This window comes from Ovis canadensis, chromosome 2, assembly GCF_042477335.2.
Source record: "Ovis canadensis isolate MfBH-ARS-UI-01 breed Bighorn chromosome 2, ARS-UI_OviCan_v2, whole genome shotgun sequence".
NCBI classification, from domain to species: Eukaryota; Metazoa; Chordata; class Mammalia; order Artiodactyla; family Bovidae; genus Ovis; species Ovis canadensis.
This window is the reverse complement of record NC_091246.1, coordinates 153,128,386-153,149,120: the sequence shown is the minus strand read 5'-3', so window position 1 is coordinate 153,149,120 and position 20,735 is coordinate 153,128,386. Positions and strand designations below refer to the sequence as shown.

Genomic DNA, 20,735 nt, shown 5'->3' with positions numbered 1-20,735 from the left:
TACATGTTATTTGTATGAAAAGTATTATAAGCCTATTATAATATGAACCTATTACATACACAATGTATAACTGATTGTGTTAGTTGGGTACCTAGGCTAATTCTGTTGGATTTAAGAACAAACTGGACCCACAAATGCATTCTTGGAATGGAACTCATTCATATGTAGGGAACTTACTGTACTTTCTTCACTGTGAGCAACTATTACATTGAACAAAATGAAAATGTTATTTCTATCCATCAAAAATGGCAGAAAAGCAGCTTTTAGAATGGTTCAACCTAAGAATAATTTCTCTTTAAAGTGTATGATATCTTAATGAGCCCTTGTCATAAGATCAAAATCATTTCTGAACAAAAAAGAATTTTAGAGTGCTGTAGTTCCACATACTAGCCTTCCTTTGGCCAGTGGTTATTTTATGATTATAGGATATTTTGAACATTTTTATACTCATTGATACTAAACTTTTTTGATCTGTATGAAACTATGATATAAATATTTCTACTTCAGAAAGATAAATTATTTTGGTAAATAAATGGCTAATGAAATGCAACTAAAAAGAAATGCACTCTTTATAGCTCATAAACTCATAAAGTTGTTAAACATGGGGAAAAGATACCTGGTTACAGAGTTCTTGTGTTCCATATGGTAATCAGTTAACATTTAATACTGATGTGAAAGAAATAAAATGAGTATTACTTTAGAATTTGATCTAGCAAAATGGCAGCCTTGACATTGGAAAAAGAGAAAGAAAAATCAAGAAGGCAGAAGAAATTGACTGGAAATCAGCTCACATCCCTTATTAACCAGCAGCATATGTGGGCTGCTGCCCATCACCAATGAGTCAACAAATACCAATAAGGGGTTGGGTCCCTGGTGGCTTTGAAACCAGAGAGCTTGGATTTGAGCCCAGACCTAATTCTTGCACAGCAGCCTTAGGAAAATTATTGAAGCTGTCAAAACCTCAACTTTGTAATCTATAAAATAATAATAACATTATCCAGCCTCAAGAGATCTACCATGATGAAATGAGATGGTGGATGTAAAGTTCTTGGCTCAGGACTTAAACTTTAGGAAGTCCTCTAGATAGGTTGTACTACCTATTATTGTCTTGTTCCAAGTATGTGCTAGGCAATCAAGAAACAGAGATGAAAGAGTCTCTCCCTGGGAGTATCTAGGAGTGCTGCTGAGATTAGAAATTTGATTGCAAATTTATTTATTTTTAAATTAAGTTTCACTGTGTTCATATAAAATAAAAGCTAATTAAGTTTCACTGTGTTCCTATGCCAAATGATCCTAATAAGATAGCATAAGAGCATCACATTGAGAAAGCACCTAGGATAAGCACAATCGAATCATTTGCTCAGGATTGACAAGTTTAATACTATCCACAGCGTTCTCACATGGAGAGAAAATGTTGAGCTTAGGGGAATTACAGGATCTGTGAAGACTGATCATTCTACACAGGAGGTTATTATACACAGGAGGTACTGGAATATAATCACTGTCACCAGATTTCCCTTCTCAATAAGAGAAACTTCCCAGGGATGTCATGTGCATCTGATCAAGGCGTTGCCATTGAGCCAGAGCCCTTGAACCCGGGACTGTGTCCCCTATGCATTTACTCTAAGATCAGAGAGTCGGATGACCAAACTTCTGTTAGGCATGTAACCAACGTGTTTTCAAAGGTTATTTTGAAAGGCCAACCAAATAGTACAATGCACTTTTTCCAGAACAGCAACAGTTTAGAACAAAGGAAACAACTTTACGAGGGGTTGTCCATGTCATGGCTCTGGCCTCCATCCTTCTCTTCCCCCTCCTCCTCCCCCTCCCTCTTCTCTTCTCCCTTCTCTACATCTACTTTGTCCTCCCCGCTGTTCCCCAGACACACTGGGCCTGCCTCTGCCTTAGATATTTTGAATTTGCTATACCCTCGGCCTGGAATGTTCTTTCCCTGGGATGTGCCCAAAGTTTGCTCCCTATCTCCTTTAGGTCTTCATTTAAACCTCACCTTCCTTCCCTGAGATTAAAGCGTCTGCCTCCAATGCGGGAGACCCGGGTTTGATCCCTGGGTCAGGAAGATCCCCTGGAGAAGGAAATGGCAACCTACTCCAGTACTCTTGCCTGGAGAATCCCATGGACGGAGGAGCCTGGTGGGCTACAGTCCACAGTGCGCAGAGAGTCGGACATGACTGAGCAACTTCACTTCCTTCCCTGAACTAACGCTTGCAAATTCTCTTTGTATCACCCTTCCTGGCTTTACATTTTTTCCTCGACAGTGATACCACCTGACATACTATATTTTTTGCCTTGTCTGCCTCTCTTGGTCACCTGTGAGCTCCAGGAGGACACTGATTGGGTTGTGCTACCTTTTGTTTGCTATTATCTCACCATGGCCTAGAACAGTGTCTGGCCATAGTAGGCACTTCATAAATATTTGTCAAAAGATAAAAGCCAGGCAACATCAACGGGAGAACACAGACATAGGAACACAGCTCTAAATATGAGCTTTGTAAACCCCAAGCTCCTGGGCAGTAGGAAAACAGTGCCCTGGGCCGGCTGGGTCTAAACAGAGCAGAGACAGGAGCCTCAGGCTCTGACCTTCCATGCGGTCACCAGGGACATGTCACTTCTCTATGCCTGTGACCGTCATTTACGTATCGTCTTTCAGCTCAAATGTACACTTCTATTCTTTGCTCAGCAATGCTGAGCAGGGCGTCTACAGCTATGCTTCCCAGGCCCCTTCATCCTCAGGCTTCCTGTTGGGTCCTGCCACTAGGGGAACACAGAGAAGGAGTGGAGTGGGTAGAAGAGCAGGGGGTCTTCCTCTGTCTTGCTCACTCTGTCAGCATGTGCCCCAAAGGAGTGCCCATGCTGGCTCGTGCTTCTCTTCTTACACCTGAACCTGCTCCATCCTGCCTCTTAGGGGTGCCAGAAACAGCCACATGCCTCACACACCTTGCAGCTCAGAATCCAGACCTTTTGTGTCCCTCTTCTCCTTTTTTCCCAAGCCCTAGAGGTACCTCCTCGGAGAAGGTGATGGCACCCCACTCCAGTACTCTTGCCTGGAAAATCTCATGGACGGAGGAGCCTGGTAGGCTACAGTCCATGGGGTCGCGAAGAGTCGGACACAACTGAGCAACTTCACTTTCACTTTTCACTTTCATGCATTGGAGAAGGAAATGGCAACCCACTCCAGTGCTCTTGCCTGGAGAACCCCAGGGACGGGGGAGCCTGGTGGGCTGTCTATGGGGTCGCACAGAGTCGGACACCACTGAAGTGACTTAGCAGCAGCAGCAGAGGTACCTCCTTCCTACAGCTCCTGTCTCTTGCTTACCTTAGAAATGTTTTTGTTGTTGTTGCTCTAATTTGTATGACCAATTCTTTTATCATATTTCTCCGCTGAAACATCTAGTGTGATTTCTATATTTGCCACGTCTCTGTGAAGATTTACACATCTTACCTGTAAAAAGAGAAAGTCTCTTTTGGCTAGAAGATTACAATATCTAGATCCAAGGTTGGCAAACTTCTTATAGGTGGTGGTTTAGTCTCTAAGTCATGTCTGACTCTTGCAACCACATGAACTGTAGCCTGCCAGCCTCCTCTGTCCATGGGATTTCCCAGGCAAGAATACTGGAGTCGGTTGCCGTTTCCTTCTCCAAGGGATCTTCCTGACCCAGGGATCAAACCCAGATCTCCTGTGGTGCAGGCAGATTCTATACTGACTGAGTTACCAGGGAAGCGCCTTTCTTATAGGGCCAGATGGTAAATATTTTAGGCTTTGCAACCTCTCAGATTGGCCACTGCAGCCTGAAAACAGCCACAGACCACAGGTAAATGAATGGACATGGCTGTATTCCAAATAGAACTTAACTTGCAAAAATAGGCAGTCAGCCCTGGCTATGGCTTGATGACCCTATCTGGATATTCCTCGGAATGGTCAGCAACCATTCTGGAAAAAAGAAAAAGATGCTCCCAAGATCAGTTAGAAATACAGAAGCTGATACTGAAATTCTCATTGTCTTGAAACAATACAACTATCAACATAAGACGTCAATATATATGGCAGAGAAGTGAAATTGGCAGAATATTCATGTCTCAAATTTCAGCTCAAGATGGAAATATCTATAGCCACTGGTGAAGACATGCAAGGCTGAAGGGACTGCCTGAACTAAATCCAGTTCACCCTGCCTTCTCCCCAGTGAAGAGCCAGGAGGCTCTGCACACACAGGAAGCCAGCATAAACAGGACCTCAGGATGGCTTTATTCCTTTCTGAAATGCAAATTATCCTATTTTTTAAAAAATTCTGATTATAGTCACTCCCTCACCCTTTGCTAGGACTCTTCTGAGAATAAAGAAACTGGATAATAGTGGCCAAAATTAATATTGACAAGGCTTTTATTCCTCACTATGTTGACTGACTTTAATCAGTGTAATCCAAGGTGATGAGAAACAGTTGAAAGTTAGAAACATCTTAACCATATAAATAAATGACCCAGAGGCCTGTGAAACAAGCTACTATTTTAGCAAAGGGCTGGTTTCTCTTGAAAAATAGTCAGTAGTTGTAGTGAAACATCAAAGCTAAAAATGATTAGTTTGGAGAGAAAACTGATTAGAGAATATCTCATTTGGGGAAGCTGAAAGCTCTAATACTTTGTCACTGAAGAACTCTCCAGAAGGATTTATAGGCATTATGAGCACGGCTACTCTCTGTGACACCTGTTTGTCTTCCAAGAGATGAAGAAAATGATCACTGGAAAACAAAACTACCACAGACATTGCCCTTTCCAGCATTCACCCAGCAAAACTTTCAAGAGTGTGAGACAAGTATTATTATAGTTCATGCCTCTGGGACTGTTAAAAATTTTTTAATGTTAAAAATATAGAGAGAGGGAAAAGTGAAAGTGTTAGTCACTCAGTTGTGTTTGACTCTTTGCAACCCCATGGACTGTAGCCTGCCAGACTTCTCTGTCCATGGAATTCTCCAGGTGAGAATACTGGAGTGGGTAGCAATTCCCTTCTCCAGGGGGTCTTCCCAAGCCAGGGATCAAACCCAGGTCCCCTGCATTGAAGGCAGATTCTTTACCATCTCAGCCACCAGAGATATAAAGAATAATCACTACAAATGCTCACAGAAACCTTCCAATGTGCTATTCTAGCATCACACACTTATTAACTTATTTTCATCCCCATTTTACAGGAAAGGAAAGAGGTATGGATAGAAACCAGACCCAAGTCCCATGACTAGTAAGCCCCAGGCAATAGAGTTCTGAAGCCTGAGGTCATGACCACCATTGTAAACAACCTAAGTGTTCAGCAGAGTGAGGTACATGGTAAATGCTTGTTAGAAATTTCCGTGAGTTAGCATAGATGCATTAGACTTTATAGAAGTGTCTAGATGGAATGCTTGCAAATAATCTAAACAGGCAGCTTGGCAGTATCATTTGAACCTGGGACAGTAGGTAGGTTACATTAGAATATAATTTTTTCTGGTGCTCTGAAGTCAAAGAGGCACTGATTCTTTCTGTAAATCCTAAAATTTTTCTCCCTGAAGTGTTATTAAGGATGGCAACTCTGCGACTTCTGGAAAGAAAGTTGTAGCACCTTCTTTCCTTCCAACTCGTAGCTCTCATCTTTTCCCCACACTCATGAAGAGTAGTCAAGCAAGCTTTATAACTGGTTTCTTTTCTTCCTGCCTTTTCCCCATGTTTCCTAGATTTTAAATATAACAAATCTTGAATAACTCAGGCCCTGTAGTACACATATTCAAGAGTATGAAGTTTTCCAGTGAAAAGATTCAATGATTCCTCCTTTAGAGCAAAAGCCACCATAGGGGCTTGCTTTTTCCTGGGCTTTTCACTTCTGGCTGTCTGTCCTGCCATTCTTTAACCCTTTCCTTGGCACTTGGAGTCAGAAATGGGCCTGCCTCAGGCTCAGATCCGGGTTCCTCTTGATTCCTTAGAGGCTCTGAGGTTTTTCAGCTCTTCTCCCACATCATCTTCACTGCCTTTTCATTGCTTACTTCTGTCCTGGGCTTCCCAGGTGGTGCTAGTGGTAAAGAATCCATCTGCCAACACAGGAGACGTGGGTTTGATCCCTGGGTCAAGGAAGATCCTCTGGAGGAGGAAATGGCAACCCACTCCAGTATTCTTGCCTGGAGAATCCTGTGGACAGAGGAGCCTGGTGGGCTACAGTCCACGGGGTGGCAGAGACTTGGACATGACTGAGCAGCAGCTCTCTGTTAGCAAGCACAGGGTGTGCCCATGTCAAACAAACACTGACCTTGCTGCCTCCTGTAGCCATCTCCTTTTTTCTTCTCTTGAACTTAGCAAATTTCTGAAATAAACAATCCACATCTGTGGTCTTCAGTTTTTCATGGGCCCTCCTCATGCTCTGGAATTACCCTTTGCTCCATCCATCACACTTTGCTACCTCATCATCTTCTTTGGTATTTACTTTCTATACCAAATTGTTTGCCAGTTAATCAAGTAATTTTCTATGGCTAGTTAAAAATTTAGTCTGAACAGTCACATCTTAAGTAGACTGTAAGTAAGCTGAAAGGATGAATTAATTTTATCGAAAAGCTGCTAGCACTGTACTGTATGAATAGGTGAGCATGCTCTAGTAGCAGATGGCTTGACCCCATATTTAGGATTATAAGAATTTTAATAAGAATTAAAGTAACATTTAAAAATGTTCATCAAAAATATGTTTTTACATAAGCTCTAAGATAATTTCTTTAATTCACCAAATATTTATCAAGCTGTACTGGGCTGAGTGGGCTTTACAGGTGGTGCTAGTGGTAAAGAACCCACCTCCCAATGCAGGAGACATAAGGGATGTGAGTTCAATCCCTGGGTAGGGAACATCACATGGAAGTGGGCACGGGAACAGAAGAGGCTGGTAGGCTATGGCTTATAGGGAGGCACAGAGTCAGACATGACTGAATAGACTTACCACCACCACCACCAATGCATTGAATAGACCCCCAAAATCTTTATGTCCACCGAAAACCTCAGAAAGTTGACTTTATTTGGAAATAGGAGTTTAGTAGATATAATTAGTTAAGTTAAATGAGTTATACTGCCTATCGTATAGCTCAGGGAACTGTGCTCAAGGTTATATGGCAGCCTGGATGGGAGAGGAGTTTCAGGGAGCATGGATATACATAGATGTATGGCTGAGTCACTTTGCTGTGCACCTGAAACTATCAACATTGTTAATCGGCTGTACTCTCCAATGTAAAATAAAAATATAAAAAATGAAGTCATGCTGCACTGGTCATACTGACTGGTGTCCTCATAAGAAGACCATGCGACGTAGACAGGCTTTTGCTGACTTGGAAAATGAAGAGGATCATGCAGAAAGAGAGGGAAGAAGGCCATGTAAAAATGAAAGGGAAAATCGGAGTCACCGAGCTACAAGACAAGCAGCATCAAGGATGGCTGGTAACCACCAGCAACTGGAAGAGGCAAGGAAGGTCTCCTTCCCTAGAACCTTCCGAGAGAGTACAGCCCTGTGACACCTTTTGGATTTTGGATTTTGGATCTCTGGGCTTCATAACTGTGAAAAGAATAATTTTTTGGTTGCTGTAGCCCCTCAATGTTCGGTAATTGTTACAGCAGCACTAGGAACGTATCCACTGTGTCCTCAATGTTCTGAGCACTAGAGATCGGAGTGAACAAAACATGAAAAATTCCTGCCCTCGTGAAGCTTACATTTTAATGGGAGTGTGGAGATATAGGAGCAAATAGTAGGTAAATAATGCTTTTTGTTGTTTTTCCCAGGTAGTGCATTGGTAAAAAGTCCACCTGCCAATGTAGGAGACTTGGGTTCCTGGGTCAAGAGGATCCCTGGAGAAGGAAATGGCAACCTGCTCCAGTATTCTTGCCTGGAAATTCCATGGACAGAGGAACCTGGTGGGCTACAGTCCACAGGGTTGCAGAAGAGTCAGACATGACTGAGTGACTAAAACAACAACAAAAATACCCTTATGAACTGGATAAAGTATAACAGTTTATCTGTGCTTTTTATGAGAAAATTGGGAGTAATTTCCCTCAGATATTTCTGATCTCCTCCATTTTCTGATTTGTATCTTAAATGTTACAAACTCAATTCTTTCTATTCTTAATCATTTTGGATGCCAAGAGAAAGCAAGTGCTGGGCTCAAAATTCCTTCAGGACCAAAAAAGGCAGCATCAAAACACCGTGTTTTACCATAAATGCATTTGGTTAGGGAAAAAAAGAGAGAAGAGAAGGAGAGAGTTATATGATCAGATTCTTTAGAGAGCAGAGCTAGCTTGATCAGTAGCTTGACATCTATTTTCTTTGGTTAGCAAATTAAAATTTTCCAATGTAATGAAAAATGAGCAATCAGAGTATCTGATATGCCCACATAGACCTCCCCTTTCTTTCTTTTAGAATCTCCAGTTCAACTTGGGTAATTCCCTTTCCCCTTCCAAGAGCTAAGGAAAGAGCTTCTTCCTGGTCCTAAAAGATGAGTCTTGATTTATCTAGTCCAAGCATGTCAATCCATTTCCCCTGCCAGAGATCAGTTTAGAATAGACAAGTGACACAAATCTGACCAAGGAGACATGTGGGAAAATCTGCCTTGGGCCAGGGGACTTTTGGAAATAGTTTTCCTCCTTGATACAGAGACTGTGAATGAGGAACAGCAATCTCTCTGCCTCGTGAAATGGCTGTGTGAGCAAATCATGTGTTGCCGCAGCTCGACCTGAGAGGACAAGCTTGAGAATGAAAGCCAGCAGTATGAGAACAGCAGAGCTGAAAGTGACCTCAGGCTCTTGAAGAGGTTAGGAGGACCACTGCAACTCTAGAACAGTCCTCCTCTGCACCTCCAGTTACAGAAGACACTAGCAATAACACAATGTGTGTGTTCAGTCACTCAGTCATGTCTGACTCTTTGTGACCCCATGAACTCTAGCTCGCCAGGCTCCTTTCCATAGGGATTCTCCAGACAAGAATACTGGAGGAGATTGCCATGCTCTCCTGCAGGGGATCTTCCCAACCCAGGGACTGAACCTGCATCTCTTTTGTCTCTTGCATTGGCAGACAGCTTCTTTACCGCCTGCACCACCTGCGAAGTAATAATGCAATAGTAAGACTCTATAGCTTAAATAACTTTGGGCCAGATATTCTGTTACTTGCAGCCAAAAGTATTCTATCTGACACAACTTTCATACAGAATCAGGATGAGGGGAGGGGTTTTACATTTTTGAGAGCTAAACACACAGGTGAACTGCAATCCTGGGAGCCAGTCTACTCTTAAGGCCCCATGGTTGGAAGGATTATATCCAGGCTCAATAATTATTAACCCTTTATGCTTGGTTGGTTTCCATATGAACTTTCCTGGGCAGCATTTATCATGTTCTCTGTAGAGCTTCCACAGCACTTTGATCATTTACTAGAAGGCCACTTGGGGCTTTTTATCATAGTTAATGTTTATGCTTCTTTTAATATTGTGAATTATTTGAGGGCAAGAGCCATGTCTATTGTTTTTATATCTCCAGTGACCAACAAAGTGCCTGATGTAGAAAATACTCAATAAATATTTGCTGGATTAAAGAATGACCTTCTGTTGACAGGCTGGTTGCATAATGTAGAAGGTCCGCAGAGCCCTGCCTTGGAAAGCAGAAATGTATCCAAGTAGGATGAGAGAGTTAGAGGAACCACTGTAGGTTAGCTCTTGTGGCAAGCATAGAACCATGAGAGCAAAATAAAGCTCTCCATTTGGCCTGGACCAGCCAGTCAATTGTTCAGGGAGTCATCCTTATGTCTGCCCCTTCCATTGATTCCACCCTGTCCAAGTAAGCATCCTCTTTCACCTGGATAAATCACTCCCCACCCTAAACCATGATCTAGACCAGAGTCAAAGACATTTTAGAAATACAAACAAGGTCATGCCACATTCACGCGTGAAACAGAGAAACTCCTTCCTGTGCCCCTCTGTCTTCTTGATCGCTTGTGCTTATTATTGCAGACAGTTAGCTAAAGCCAATGGTTTATCATTAAGTTTGAAAAGATTTCCCAGGAAGTTGTGACTTTGAAGCACAGTACACAACTGCAAGTATAGTACTTAGCAAAATAAAACAGCTAACTCAGAAGTGCTGATTTTGTAGTTTCAGTTTGCTCTCAGATTGAGAGACACACCCTCTTTGGGAGGTCACGAGGGACCTCTGAAGACTAAAGGTAAAAATATTTACAAGATAATTGATTTACAATAATGAAAGCCATAAAGCATGATTAGTCATTAAGTTACAAAAGCTGCCACAAAAGTAATTCTTTAAAACAGTTATTCATGGAAATCAGTGGCTTTCCAGCTGGCTCAGCGATAAAGAATCGCCTGCCAAAGCAGGAGACACAGGAGACAGTGGTTTGATCCCTGGCTCAGAAAGATCTTCTGGAGGAAGAAATGGCAACCCACTCCAGTATTCTTCCCTGGGAAATCCCATGGACAGAGAAGCCTTGCGGGCCACAGTCCATGGGGTTGCAAAGAGCAGGACACGATTGAAGTGACCGAGCATACACAGAAATCAGCAGACATAGGGAAGGCTAGAAGTTACAGGATCTGAATTCCCAAGTACTAATACTTCCTCACAAAGCACTAAACTTCCATGCCTCAGTTTTATTCAGTGTATCAAGTCAGGAAATTAAGACCTTCTCTGACCTGGATTGTTTTCTGAGGATCAAATGAAATGACACAACACGCATTAGAAGCATGATAAGTACTATACCTGGACCAACTATCACCACTGAAAACACCTATAAGACCAGTCAGAAGAGAGGTGACAAAGAATTATCTGGTGATAAAGAATCTGCTGTGCAGTTTAGGAGATGCCCGTTCAATTCCTGGTCCAGGAACTAAGATTCCCACATGCTGCAGGGCAACTAAGCCTGCTTGCTTCAAATAGAGAAGACTGTGTACCATGATGAAGAGACCAAGGGCCACAAGGGAGACCCAGTACAGTCAGCACAGTCAAAAAACAAAACAAAACAAAACAGTGGTATGTCAGTTCTGGACTGGAAGTCATTTCTTCTCTACAGCTTTGTGTAGGAATAGAGGCAGCAGCAGCAACGACTTTCCCCCAGAACACTTAGCATTCAGGGACTAGCAGTCATGAAAGGAAATACAGTCATACAGAGATGAAGCTGTCAAATTTATGCTAATATGGCCACATTAATTTTATACTCGATCACAAAGTACCAACTGTAGAAGCACGGTGTCTAAGCATGAATCCCAACTCTGTGGAACTTTGAGCGAGTTCCTTAATTTCTTTGGTAGCCAGCCTCCAAGATGGCCCCAATGAGCCATCATACCCCAATATTCACAGCCTGTGCAATGCCCTCTCACTTTGTGCCAGGGTTGGTGTGTATGGCCAATAGAACACAGCAGAAGTGGTGGAACATAACCTTTGAGGCTAGGTCAAAAAGACTCTGAGGTTCCCTACTTGGTTGTTCTCTTAGAGCCTTCATTCTAAGGGGAGACAGCTGCTTGGAAAGGCCCATCCTTTGGCAGGGAACTGAGGCCTCTGGGTAACAGCTCCGTAAGAGAGCTTCGATGAGGACTGCCCAGCCCCAGTTAAGCCTTCAGATGATGTGTTGACTGTAACCACATGAGAGACCTTGAGCCAGAATCACCCAGCTAAGCCTCTGACAAATTCCTGACCGACAGAGACTGTGAGATAACAAATATTTGTTTAGAGACAATTCATTATGCAATAATAAATAACTAAAGTACCCTCTCAAGATTTCTCTAAATCTTCTGTAAAACTGGAGATAATAACCTTTGTCAAAGCGTTGTTGTAAGGATCAAATGAGAAGTGTGTTGAACACCCTTGTCCAGTACCTGGCACAGAGTGAATCTGTGTTGGTTATTACATCTTTGCACCTTCTCTTCCACAGGAAGGTGGTCCTGCATGTACTTGCTGTCACATTTCCTAGGTTCAGCAGTTTAAGTCTTAAAATTTCAAGTACACTGATCTAGCTCTAGTCAGTCTCTTGATGTCACTTTTCCCTGACCATCAGTTAGGCAAGTAGCCTTCCCTTTTTCTGACCCCTTTTAAGATGAGAGGCAAGATGTCTAAGATAGAGAAATTTAAGGCACATGCTATAGCTAGGGAACCAAAAGCCAAAATAGCTGGCCTGAAAAAGGCCAACCCACTGACCTCAGGAACACTCTACAAAGCTTGATAACTGAGTGAGCTTGGAGTCAGCTAGAGCTTTTACAGGGCTCTTTGTTTAGAATTTGTCCTCTGAAATATACAAAGCTTTCATTCAGACTTGCTTCTGTGTTTTTAAATCTGGAATAGATCCTGGACTTCCTCAGGCAAACTTCATAGATGTTATCTTTTTTTTTTCTTCTCTGATTATTCCTGTCTCCTCCTTCACATTTGGGTTTTCTTTTATTACTGGTGGATGGCAGAGCAGTCAAATTTCCTATGCACCGAAAGAAGATACTGAGGAAATTTACTGCTACAGCAGTGGAAAGAATACAAGAAGAACCGATATGTCTCTTTCCCATAACAAAACCCAGTGAGAAAACTGACAAATAACAAAACTCAATAATAAAACAATTTGACAACTATTTTAAAAACTCAGCCTATATCATAAAGAGGGAATTAAAGGGATCGCAAATACTGAGTGAGGTTTTATTGCCTCTAAGCCATGAAGATTTCAATTCCACTATGAGTAAATTATTTTTATATATTTTGTTGCTGATTCTCTGAAAAACAATGTCTAAATATGCAATATCCTTCTCTCTTAGGATATTTGAGGAATTTAAAATAAAATTCAATCTGTTATGATATATACAGAAGGAGGTAAACTTTTAATATTACCTGGTGAAATGTATAACTCCTGACCTCAAGGAGCTTTTATTCTAAAAAAAAAAATTGTGAACAGTATTAAGCTTACACTTTTGTCTTTCTCTGTCTCAGTCTCTCTCTCTCTGCTCCAAGTGTGTCCAGAGTTCTGCCTAAGTCAGCTCTTCATATGGAAACACTTAACCTTATAAACCAAACTCTCTGGGGGATGAACTTGAGTTTGCTCATTTCTTCTTCCTTTTTCTCTTGGCTTTTTAATACTTTGCTTTCCACATAATCCAAAACTTTATTTTGTTGTTCTATCAAAATCTTTCTTCCTTTTCTCTTTCCTTCTTTCTTTTTTCCCCCCACTTCCTTTCCTTTTCATTTATATTTCCTCTCTCCCAACTCACTTCTTCTCTTCCTTTCTGGTTTTGACTTTAAAACCTTGATGGACAATATCGAGGGACGCTTCTTGGGTGATGTGCCTGGATCCTTTGTAAAAAGGTTATCCCTTATTGTGGTTCAGAAATAGTATTGCTGGCTTAGCAAAAAAGCTGAGCTTTTATTTTTGTTCCTAAGGGAGGAGTTGAAACAAGATAATTTCCTTTTTCTCCTCAAATATGCACACATGCCAATTAAATACAGGAGAAAAATAATTTGATTGTCTAAGTGTAAATAAAGCACACAATGAAATCACATCTCCACCCAGTAGTTTAAGAGGAGTTCTCAGCCACCCTATTCCCTTACTCCCTACGTTTCCAATTATCAAAGTCTAATCATAGCCTCCAAATTCTACTCTGCATCATCAGTCTCCTGGTCACTTCCTTTTCTTCCCCTCCAGCCTTGTCCCCTGTCCGTCCACCTTCCCACTGTCCTGCTCCACATTGCAGGCACACTAGAATTTTCCATCATCCACAGTTTAGTCTTGCTGCTCACTCTTCTCTCTTGCTAAGAGTCCTCATACAATCCCAGATAGAGGAGGTGATATTGTGTCTCTAAGATGACTCACAAGTCATTCTAAATTTTCTTGAAAACTTCATCCAGGAGCTGATATTAACTCTTCAGGCCTCCCCACAAAAGAAACCTCTCGTGAGACATCTTTCCTGGAAGTGATCTTCCTAACACTCTGAGAAGTTTGCTCAAGCCTCTCTAAACTTCCTCACTGTATCATAATAAAAGTTAGGTGGAGACATGTGAACCTCTCTGGAAGTCCCCTTAAGAGAATGTCATTGAAATCTTTGTTCAAATTTCATTTGGAGAAGAGACTAGGTATGGTTTAAGGGAAATGGTGAGACAGCCCCTCCCCAGTCTGTATACTTCTTCCAGCAAAACAAAATCCCTGTAGTTAACTTAAACAAATCCCACGGAAGTCAGCTGCATGACTCAAGCCCCTAACTCATTTCACTGCCATCTCAAGTGACTTATTATCAAAGTTTGATGTTCCTTTCAACTTTCTTGAAGGGAAGTTCTGATAATTACAGTTTCATCCATTCTGCCAAGGAGGCCTGGGTGCCTCACAATATGTTAGAGATGGACTATCCAGGTTACTTTGATTTGTTTGCATATCTGTTTCCCACTAGCTTGTAAACTTCCTGAAGTTGGAGGTCTTTATATTTATAAAATTTAATCTTTGGATTTGCAGCGACTTGCACAGTTCCTGGAACATAATGTAGGTCATGTGAATATTTACTGATTGTATGGGCGACCCATCCTTTCCCCACAGGAAGGCTTTGTGTGTGTGTGGTTGTTTAAATATACAAAGTACCACTTTATGAAAGCAGTTATATTTTAACAGCTTGTAACAAAGAGTTGAGAAAGTGGACAGATGCCTACCATTTAACAGCCTAAAATGGTGGTAACCATGGCTTTTTAAAGTTACTGAAAATTATTATCAATAGGTCAACAGACTCAGTTATTTAACCTTTGGCACCTTTGCTCTGGCCCTGAAATTGCTGGCCAAATATGATTTTTGATGGTTCTACAAACTAATTCTGAACTGTCACTTTGAAATCTAGATAAGACCTCCCAGTATATAAGCACTGTCTACACATTTCCTGGCTGACTAGACCATCAGAGAGGGCACTTCAGTTAGCTGACTAGAATGTGAATACTTAAATGAAAGAACTATTTAAAAGGAAGTAGGGCCAGAGGGGAAGGAAATGGCAACCCACTCCAGTGTTCTTGCCTGGAGAATCCCAGGGACGGGGGAGCCTGGTGGGCTGCCGTCTATGGGGTCGCACAGAGTCGGACACAACTGAAGCAACTTAGCAACAGCAGCAGCAGCAGGGCCGGAGGAGACCCAGACTAGTTATTCTCACTTGTTTGTATCCAGTACTGTGCATTTCGTTATATGGATGTTTTATATTAAAAACTCGGACTAAACTGAAACAGTGAAGCAAGCTAAAAGAAACCAAGGTGGATTTAAATGAAAGACTCCACCAAACATAACTCATCCCACCTCCTCTGAAGATCGCCATGGATATGGTGATATTTTCCACCAGCGCTATGGAAAACCACTTGAATATCACTATGGACACAGTGATATTTTCCATCAGCTTTATGGAAAACCACCTGGGTTCCCTATGGACTTTCTTTTCTCAAAACTGTATTTGGGTTTTTTTTTCTTAAAATTTTCCCTCCCTTCATGACATCGTTACAGCTCGTTGGGATCTTTAAACACTGTCTCTTTTCCTTTGAAGATCACAACCATGAAAGTTCTTTTTAAGGAAAAAACAAAACAAAACAAAAACCCTGAGATTCAAAAGGTACTAAATTTAAATTTGATAAAAAGAGATCTCAAAATTTCCCCTTATTTTCAGGAAGTATGTATTTGCCATATGTAAAACGTGGCAGGTGCAGGGCTCTCGCAGCCTAAACACCGGAGACCAACGAAGCCAATCTAGCGGCGACACTAGAGGCAGCAATCACGCCAGCGAAGCCTGAGCCCCAAGACCTGGCACACTGGTCCCACCCAGTCCCCAGCAAAATTCCTAGGTCTCCTAGGAATGTTCAAATAGAACCTGATCCCGGTAACTGTCTTATCTTTTTCAAACGTTTTAAACTTACTGTCTTTGGTCAGCAGAACCACGGGCACAGTGATGACGGTGACGAGCACAGCGATCGCCAGCAATCCCAGGAGCACCTTCCATGGTGTCTGCAAGCCGGGCAGGTCAGGTCCAGTTAGAGCCAGCTATCTGGCCCCAGTCTGGGTAAGAGGGTCGGGGCACCGGCTGCACAGGAGGCAGCGGAGTTTGCCGTCGCGCGCGCCCTGGGAGAGGGGCACCAGGGGCTGGGAGGGTTTGGAGCCCGCGAGTCGGAGGTTGCAAGGAGCGCTTTCCCTTGAACTTCTGGCCTCCGGGCAATTTAATGTTTGCGTCTAAACGCACCTCAGAAACCAAGTAAGGGTTCTGGCGCGTGTTTTGCCGGTGGCTCTCCAGGCCCTCCAAGCCTCGGTCCCTGGGTTCTTAGCCCCGCGGGTTCGAGAGCGAGACAGGAGCCTTGGGGCGTCCCTTCACCTGTCAGAGGGTGGCTCTGGAGCTTCCGCCTAATGAGAGCCCCTGGTTTCGATCTGCGAGCTTTGGGTGGTGGTGGTGGGGGTAATCTGGGGAGACTTTAGTGAAGAGGCATCTTCAACTCACTCCTGGGACTCTTTGCGGGGTGGGGGGCCCTTTAATCACTCACCTTCATGGTCTGCGTCTCTTCGAAACTGAAGTTTCGGAGCCGGAGCGCAGTCAGAAGCCTGGCGAGCCGCCCGGACGCGCGTGCCGCTCCGGAGCGCCGGGCACGTAGTCACAAGGCGCGTCCAAGTTTCAGCCCCGAGTTAAACATTAGTGAGCGCCGGGTTGGCTTGGTATAAAGGGCTGCAGGCAGGCTGCGGGAGAAGGCGCGCCGGCCCCAGAGAACTGGCGTCCGGGCCGGGGGGGCGCCCGAGAGGCACCTCCCTATGGGCGCGCGGGGCACTGGGTGGCCGCCAGACGCGCAGGGTGCGAGGTCCCGGGAACGCGCCGGAGGGGTGTGACAGCCCGAGCTGCGGCGAGCCGGCGCCCGGCATCCGACTTGGAACCCGGAGGCTGCAGGCCGGCGGGAGAGCATGGCCCGCCCTCACTGAAAGGGACCTCTGCGCTCGATTCCCGCAACCTCGAGTGGGCAAGCGAGGGCACTTAGCTCAGAGAGGGTATAGGGCTCTGCAGACTCAGAGAGTTCACTGCGGGCAGCTGGATCTAAAACCCAGATCTCTGTCCTTTGCCAGTAAATGGTATGGTGGGGATTTCTAGGGTATTTAAAGCTCCTGGAAGGCAGAGAGAGAAAAAGTGATTGTTTCGCTTATGGATGACATTTAGAGGCTAAGTGTCTGGATTCATTCTCCGCAGGGGATTTCTGGTTTGTCTTTCAGGCTTACCTTCTCATCAAGATGCCAGAAATAATAACGCTAACACTTATGTGCAACTTACTTTTCCCCAGGAGCTGCTCTAAGCATCTTCGTGTTTATTTTACAGGGAGGAAGCAGAAGGTTAAGTCAGCTGGCCAAGTAAAGGCAGCTAGGAAGTCGTGGAGCCTGAATTCAGAGTTCATGTTCTTAACTGCCACTCCACACGGCCTTTTATCTTTCAGTCTTCCAAAGAGCATTTGGAACAAAAGAGTAAAAGGGCAGGTGTGGCTTCTTCCTCCAGGTCCCCAGCATGCCCGGTAGGTTCCTTCACTCATTCCCCTTTTCCTTTACTCATTCATCCCCACATCCTCCCATTTACTTCACTCATGCCCCAAATACTTGTGTGGATACAAAGCATTAGACTCTTATCTAGATTCCAGAGATAGAGAAGTGAGACAAGATAGATGAGGTTTGTGCACTTGGCACTTTCAGTCTGAAATACACAACAGAACCTTTGCATTAGTGTCCCTCTACTTACTTCCTCTTGAGGATAAGCACTCCTGCTCCCTACAAGTCCTCTTCAGCTTGTTCACTTAGCTGCAAAACAAAGTCTCTCTTCCAAAGTTAGAGGTAAAAAGTTCAAAATGCAAAGTCCTGCGGGGCATTGACATATGATTATGAATAAATTCCAGTTTCCATCCTTTATCTCCAGTCTGAAAGTCACTTCTGAACTCAGGAATCATTTTCCCCTCTGATTGCTAGTTGCTTATGACACATCCACTTACCCACACCCACCTTCAGAGGCCCAAACTGAACTCTTTATCCTTTCCATCAGTCTCACCTCACCTTCCTCTGATGATTTCTGTCTTCATTAAAAGTACCCCCACTCACCAATTACATTAAAAGTGTCCCCACTCATCAGTTCGAAAAAGAGAAAGGCTTGAGTCATCTCAGTTTTTCTTCTCCATTCTCCTGCTACATCCACGTGGCCATCATTTCCTCTCAGTTCTGCCTTCTACAAGTATTTCTCAGATCCATCCCCTCCTCCCTCTTCCAGCTGCTCGGAAAGGTGAGTCAATAGTGTGGCTGCAGCCTGTGAACTGGAGCTGGAAAGAGAGGTCATCCGACAAGGACTGCAGGGAATGGCTCAGCGCTGGCCTCAGCTCTCACCAGTTTGTGCACTCAGCAATGGAGAAGGGAAGTCTGTACAATGGCCCACATGCTTAACCTGCATACCCTCACCGTGACACTATCCTTTCAGCAAGCCCCAGGGAAGCTGGCTGACATCCATGGGCAGATCATCTTGTTCTCTGGGAAGTATTCCACAAAACACAAATATCTCCACACTCAGTCAACTTCAAGAGATTCTTTCCTAAATTTCTCCCACCTGACCTCTTTGTCACTAGTCTTTCCATCTTGCTCTTCCCAAGTCCCTAAGACACCAACTGGCCAACACATTAGCCACCACCTGTAAGTCAGTGTAAATCTTATGATAGGCCATCTCTCTTTTCATGCACAATGGAAAACAGATGTACTACTCCAACTTTTCTCTGTTAGGAAGATTTCTCTTTCTACTCTATTTCAGAGCATCCCTGAGAGGGGCTATAATGTAGCAGCCATCATTTGTGACTGGTGCCAGCTTACTTTGCATAAGGCTGACTCTTCCCTTCTCTGTTGCTTGTTTATGAGAAACTGCTATGCAGTTATAGGTGTGTGTTTAGGGAAAAACACTAAGCAGTGGGAGAAGCACCATGGCGTACAAGCTCATTGCTTATGTAATTTTCTTATGTCATCTGAACCACTTGTGCTCATCTACTGTGTCTATAGATACCATTTTCACTTACTCATGGGACATGGCTGAACATACTCAGCTTTATCATTTGGTGGGCCAGGTAATAACCAGTTTGTTATTGAAGTTCAGGTTGTATAGTTATGGGTTGAATTGTGTCACCTCCAAAAAAAGATATGCTGGAATCCCAATCCCCAGTAACTTTTCAGAAAGTTACCTTATTTGGAGACAAGGTCTTTGTAGAAGTCATCAGGTCAAAAAGAAGTCATTAGGGTGGGACCTAATGTAATATGAGTGGTATACTTATAAAAAGAGAAAATTTGAAAACAGAGACAAGATACACATAGAGAGAAAATGGTATGAAGAGACTCACAAAGAAGGCTATGATCTACAAGTCAAGGAGACAGATTTAGAACAGATCCTTTCACTCAGGTCTCAGAAGGAGCCAACCCTGCTGATCCGTTGATTTCAGTCTGTCAGCCTTCAGATGGAAAGCATCACTGTCTCAGTGGACAGGCATTTGAGCAAACTCTGGGAGATAGTGAAAGACAGGGAAGCCTGACCTGCTGCACTCCATGGGGTCGCAAAGAGTCAGATACAACTGAGCAACCACACAACAACAACCCCAGCCTCCAGAACTGTCAGGCAATGAAATGCTGTTAAGCCAGCCTATCTGTGGTACTTTGCTACAATGGACCCTGCACGCTAATATACCAGGTATTCTACGATCATGTTTTCAGTGTCTACCAGGGCCCTATAGAAAGAGAGGAACTGATTTTCATATAGTGAATAGTCATTGACTGTTGTAGCTCACATCTAAAATGAGCCCGAGTTTGGGTGTTACCTTTGTGCATGTGTGCTAAGTTGCTTCAGTCTTGTCCAACTCTTTATGACACTGTGGACTGCAGTCGGCCAAGCTCCATGTCCATGAGATTCTCCAAGCAAGAATACTGGAATGGGTTGCCATTTCCTTCTCCAAGGTACCTTCCCCACCCCGGGATCGAACTGCCGTCTTGTGTCTCCTGCATTGGCAGGCAGGTTCTTTACCACTAGCACCATCTGGGAAACCTTGATATACATCAAAAGATAACTAATATTTTGGCAAAGAGCATGACTTTTTTCTAAAAATCCTAGGCAGATTATCTGTGATTTTCCTATTGGGGCTTGCCAGAAGCTTGCCTGCCACAGACACTTGTAATAACTTTTATCTGTTAGGTCATTAAGATCCAAGGATCAAGGCAGCTTGCACTATAGTCTAGACCTAGGGAGCCCTCTCTTGTCCTGGGTTCCATTCAAAACAGACAGCCATAGGTACTACTGAGCAAATAGTTTGGAAGCACAGCTGGTTGTGGTATATGGTGTCTCCAAAATCCAGAGAGTTCTGGCAAACACTATTCCTCTTTTTGGTGGGCACAAAGAGTGTAGTGACTTACCCATCATTTTAGGGGGGATATCGTAACATGTTCTAGGTTGCTAAATCCCTTGAATCCTTGCAAACATTTTCATGGGATTTATCCTCTATTCTGCGGTCATATTTGTCTTGCTGAAATATATAAGGAACTTGCTACTTACTGTTCCCAAGGTCCAATTAGCTTGTCACCAATGTAATGGACCCATGTGATGTTCTATGGGATTTCAAGATGATCAAGATCCCAGGAGGCTATATTATGATAGAGAAGAGAGTTGGGGCTTCCCTGGTTACTCAGCAGCAAAGAATCCATTTGTCAATGCAGGAAACACAGGAGAAAATGCAGT

At 43.4% G+C, this 20,735-nt stretch overlaps 1 protein-coding gene and 1 long non-coding RNA gene across 5 annotated transcripts in view; one reads left to right on the top strand and one right to left on the bottom strand.

The window, feature by feature from the left end:
• The window catches only part of DPP4 (dipeptidyl peptidase 4), an 81,675-nt gene extending 64,565 nt beyond the window's left edge, over positions 1-17,110 (bottom strand). The window contains exons 1-3 of one of the 3 annotated variants that reach the window (XM_069574344.1): positions 16,504-16,887; positions 15,889-15,976; positions 617-666 (exon numbers count right to left, since the gene is read on the bottom strand). Coding sequence is in view for 1 of the 3 variants with exons in the window: in XM_069574341.1 (XP_069430442.1) it covers positions 15,889-15,976; positions 16,504-16,509 (94 nt within the window). In the remaining 2 variants the exon portion in view is untranslated. Of the gene's footprint in view, positions 1-616; positions 667-3,334; positions 3,461-15,888; positions 15,977-16,503 lie in introns of those variants that run through there. The other 2 variants (XM_069574341.1, XM_069574345.1) reach the window with 2 other exon arrangements.
• Positions 15,674-20,735, top strand: part of LOC138432797 (uncharacterized) — a 30,871-nt gene continuing 25,809 nt past the window's right edge. Inside the window, exons 1-2 of one of the 2 annotated variants that reach the window (XR_011253984.1) lie at positions 15,674-15,851; positions 17,319-17,508. This is a non-coding gene — a long non-coding RNA (uncharacterized lncRNA). Of the gene's footprint in view, positions 15,852-15,908; positions 16,032-17,318; positions 17,509-20,735 lie in introns of those variants that run through there. The other variant, XR_011253985.1, reaches the window with a different exon arrangement.